This window comes from Mycetomoellerius zeteki, unplaced genomic scaffold, assembly GCF_001594055.1.
Source record: "Mycetomoellerius zeteki isolate Tzet28-1 unplaced genomic scaffold, Tzet1.0 scaffold301, whole genome shotgun sequence".
Taxonomy (NCBI): Eukaryota; Metazoa; Arthropoda; class Insecta; order Hymenoptera; family Formicidae; genus Mycetomoellerius; species Mycetomoellerius zeteki.
The window spans coordinates 257,048-261,149 of NW_017257285.1; the positions used below are offsets into that span (position 1 = coordinate 257,048).

The following is a 4,102-nucleotide window of genomic DNA, read 5'->3' on the forward strand; positions in this document are numbered from 1 at the left end:
TCTTGTAATTTATAATGTGCATGCTGCTTAAGATAATGGACATTTTATTTTAAATTGTTTTAAATATATTATTTTTGTACTTTTATATATATATATATATAAATAATATATATACACGAGTAAGTGTAATTTTTTTATTAAAAAATGTATATATACATACATAAATATCTATATTACATGATATAATACCTATACATTAACAGCATCTGTTGCAATCATATGTCTCATAAATTGCTCATTTTCCTTAATGAATTCCTAAAGTTTTTTTGATCATTTCTAAAATCTCGAGCCAAACAAAGTGGTCACGAAGATTTTCTTTCCTAGTAACTCTATCTTGTAAAAAACACCTACATATCGCAGTAAATCATAACATTTTTTTTACTAAACTTATAGTTCTATCATCATAATATCTATAAATAGATAATTGGCGTCTAACTAGCTAATGATATAATCATACATTATCTGGAGATCTTAAAATAATTTTAAGTATAAGAATTTTAAGTCACGATATGAATATCATTTAATGGTTTCAAGTATTCGATGAATAACGAGCCTGACAATTCAACCGGAAATAATTAAAATGGGCCAATAGACTTTAAAAAGTAACGTTATTTAGTTACTTGAAAAAAAAGTATCCGTTTTTAGAACGCTTTTAACTTTCAAAAGGTTGTATTTGACCTACAGACAAGCTTTTAAATTTAATTAGAAAGTCGAGAGCGCGCGATTGAATGCAGCTAATTTATGAAGCAACTATCGTCGAAATTAAAAATAAATTCGTGTATGCATACAGTACAATTATACGTTGAAATATTTTGTGGTAGGAAACTATTCAGATCACTTCCAAAATTTATTTTCTTTGGAACTTCAATTGATCAGCGTAGTTATTGATATCTGATTAAAATACATACTTAAATCTACAGACTATTGTTTTGCTTGGAAAAATCGACTGTTATAATGTTTGGAATCATCAGTTATAATCGACAGTTATTATACGTTTGGACACATCGTATAAACCTTTTCGCTAAGATATTCTGTAAGTAAAATAATATCGTTATGAAGAATATATTCTCTCATGAATGATTTGTAATTAAGAGAGCACGTTAATTAAATAGCACAGTTAAATAGAATAAAGAGTACAATATTCACATATAACCAGCCAATATCGTTAATTTTTACATCCTCGCGGTAATTGCGTTGTTAATCTAAGATATCAAAGAATCATGAAGGTGTCTTCATGTTTAATATTTTTTTTAACACGAATTTTTAGGATTATTATGAATATTTAGGTTGAATTAATTCTTGTACATATATTTATATGTATAATATAATTCGGAAGTTACGATTATAAATTAAAATGTATTAATTTAAATTAAAACTTCATTATATGCTATGTATAATTTTGCTTTAAATTAGTTCTTCTTTTATTTTTGTAGATTCATTTCTTCTTTTATTTATTTCTTTATTATTGTAGATTATTTTACTGTGCTGCTAGGACAATGGAACAGACTGCCTCTAAAGGTATGAGCTCATACATACAGATGAAAGGTCTGCACGACAAGGACATTACAGCATTAAGCTTCCATCCGATACAAACTCATAGATTGATATCGAGTAGCCTGGATAAAACATTAGCATTGTGGAGCACAGATACGTTGAGTGGTAAAAAATTTAAAGCCCATGTATCCAGTGTATTAGACGCATGCTATTCACCAGATGGTGACCTTATAGCTACTACCTCTAAAGATCAGTCTATCCGAATTTGGGACCCTAAAGATCACAAAAATTTCACAGAATACAAAGGTCACTATTCTGCTGTGAGATCCATACAATTTAGTCCAAAGGGAGACAAGGTAATTTTTACGGTGTATTAATTAATAACCAATCAGATTCTTGTCATAGGCAATTTAATTATTTATGTATGTAATTATTTATATATATATATTGATATAATTATGCATCGATATATTTAGTTTGTTTCCGCGTCAAATGACAAAAAAGTAATGCTTTGGATACCATGTCGTGGAAAATTCTTCCAGACATTTAGTGGACATATAAATAGGGTAAGATGCGCTAAATTTTCTCCCGATGGAAAACTTTTAGTATCGTGTAGCGATGACAAAACAGTAAAACTATGGGACATTACCAGCGGACAATGTGTCAAAACTTTTACTAACATAAAAGGTTTGTCAAATGCATCATAATTTCATCTTTTAGGAACTTAAATTAACTTATAATTTTCCTATATTAGTTCTCGCTAGATACATAGAGTTTCATCCAACTGGTACAATTATTGCATCAGCAAACGAGGATGGGTGTATTAAATTGTATGATCTAAAAACAAATTCTTTGTATGAGCATTACTCTGTTCATGACGCAGGTGTAAATATGGTCAAATTCCATCCAAATGGAAACTTGATGTTAACAGCGTCTGATGATTATACAACGAAGGTACTTTTAATTGCAACTGTAATTTCATATAATGGTTGCAATAAATTATTACCAAATTGTTATCTGCTGGTAACAAACAATATCGGTTAGATTGTAGATTTTTTAAACGGGCGGCCAATTTATTCTCTCAGGGAACATTATGATAAGGTAACATGTGTAGCATTTTCAAATGATGGTAAGCTTTTGGCTTCTGGTAGCACGGATCGACAAATCCTAGTATGGAAGTGTGATGATTTATGTGTGGATGGTCAAAGTAGAGAGAGTTCTACATTGCAGTTAACGTCTTCTACAACAACTAATAGGAGCTTGATAATGCCGAGCTCTGTCAAACAAGAATTTGATGATGAAGATGAAAAATCAAACACTCACTATGAGGATGAAAAATCGAAAAGGAGCGAAAAAGAAGATGAAGAAGATGCAAATGAAAATCAAGAAAACGTAATATAACTTAATATATATAAATATGCTTTATTAAACTACAGAAAATAGTGGTTGCAATGTATTAAGAAAACGTAATGAGTTGCTAAGTTATATCAAGAATTGTTAGTTTCATAATATACATTGCAAGAAAGGAAAGAAAGCCTTTAACGATCAAGTTGGATCTTAAGTACTTAACTAATTATCTGTGAATTTATATACTACCTATATACGTAGTCATTTAAATTGCGCGCCGAATTAATTTTTCGATCTTGATAGAAACCAATTGAATTACAGTAGTAATATTACGAATTAAATTATTTAACAATTTAGTATTTTGAAAAATTATTTCAGCACGCAATTTAAATGACTACATATATAGGTAGTATATAAATTCACAGATAATTAGTTAAGTACTTAAGATCCAACTTGACCGTTAAAGGCTTTCTTTCTTTTCTTGCAATGATATATATTATGAAATTAACAATTCTTGATATAACTTAGCAACTCATTACGTTTTTTTAACACATTGCAGCCACTATGTTCTGTAGTTATGTAGGTACATAAATTTACATATAATTATTTAAGTACTTAAGATCCAGTTTGAAAGGCTTTCTTTCCTTTCTTGTTGTGTTCACATGTACGGTCCTAAAATCTCTGTTTAATATATCATTGCAGTATTTATCAACCACATTCAAAAAATTGCACTCAGAATCAGACGACAGTGAAAGCATTTTATCAGCAAAAATCGTGGAACATAAAAACGTAAACATAACGAACGTTGAATCTTCTCAAGAAGATTATGCAAAATACGTGCCCATATTCCAAAAAAAAAAACAGCCCCACAGCTCGAAACAGTCCCAAGCGGTCTTAAAAAAATGTCAGACATTGTTTAACAGACGTTCATCTAATCAGTCTATTGAAACACCAGCAGATCCAGTTGTAAAGCAAATACAATCATTACGTCATAATTATGATGTATTAGAACAACGCTTGACAATATTAGAAAAGGAATTTAAGAAACTAAATCATTAATTTCTTCAGCTTATATTCATTAATTACTCTGAACAATATGTACGGGCTGGGCATGTATATGAAATACTTTCATTTAAAACACGGTTTTTGCATTATAAGTGTATTTTGTACGTTTTATTTTTTTAAAATTTTATTTGTTTAAAGTGTACAATTTTCGAAAAATTGTAAGTTTCTTGTACTTTGTAATTCAAATAATGACATT

The 4,102-nt window shown here is 29.2% G+C and overlaps 1 protein-coding gene across 1 annotated transcript; it reads left to right on the forward strand.

Annotated features, from left to right (window-relative positions):
* Positions 1 to 938: 938 nt before the first annotated feature.
* Positions 939 to 3,945, forward strand: LOC108724500 (POC1 centriolar protein homolog A-like). Its single transcript, XM_018450903.1, has 6 exons — positions 939 to 1,033; positions 1,472 to 1,850; positions 1,971 to 2,181; positions 2,249 to 2,448; positions 2,539 to 2,886; positions 3,544 to 3,945. The coding sequence occupies exons 2-6, from the start codon at positions 1,497 to 1,499 to the stop codon at positions 3,898 to 3,900; spliced, it is 1,470 nt and encodes a 489-aa protein (XP_018306405.1). The 5' UTR covers positions 939 to 1,033; positions 1,472 to 1,496; the 3' UTR covers positions 3,901 to 3,945.
* Positions 3,946 to 4,102: the final 157 nt, after the last annotated feature.

Bases quoted from the DNA above. Each gene is read 5' to 3' on its own strand.
- LOC108724500 (XM_018450903.1), top strand. From the start codon at position 1,497: ATGGAACAGACTGCCTCTAAAGGTATGAGCTCATACATACAGATGAAA. The intron at 1,851-1,970 runs GTAATTTTTACG...CGATATATTTAG, and splicing joins TTAGTCCAAAGGGAGACAAG to TTTGTTTCCGCGTCAAATGA. The intron at 2,887-3,543 runs GTAATATAACTT...ATATCATTGCAG, and splicing joins CAAATGAAAATCAAGAAAAC to TATTTATCAACCACATTCAA.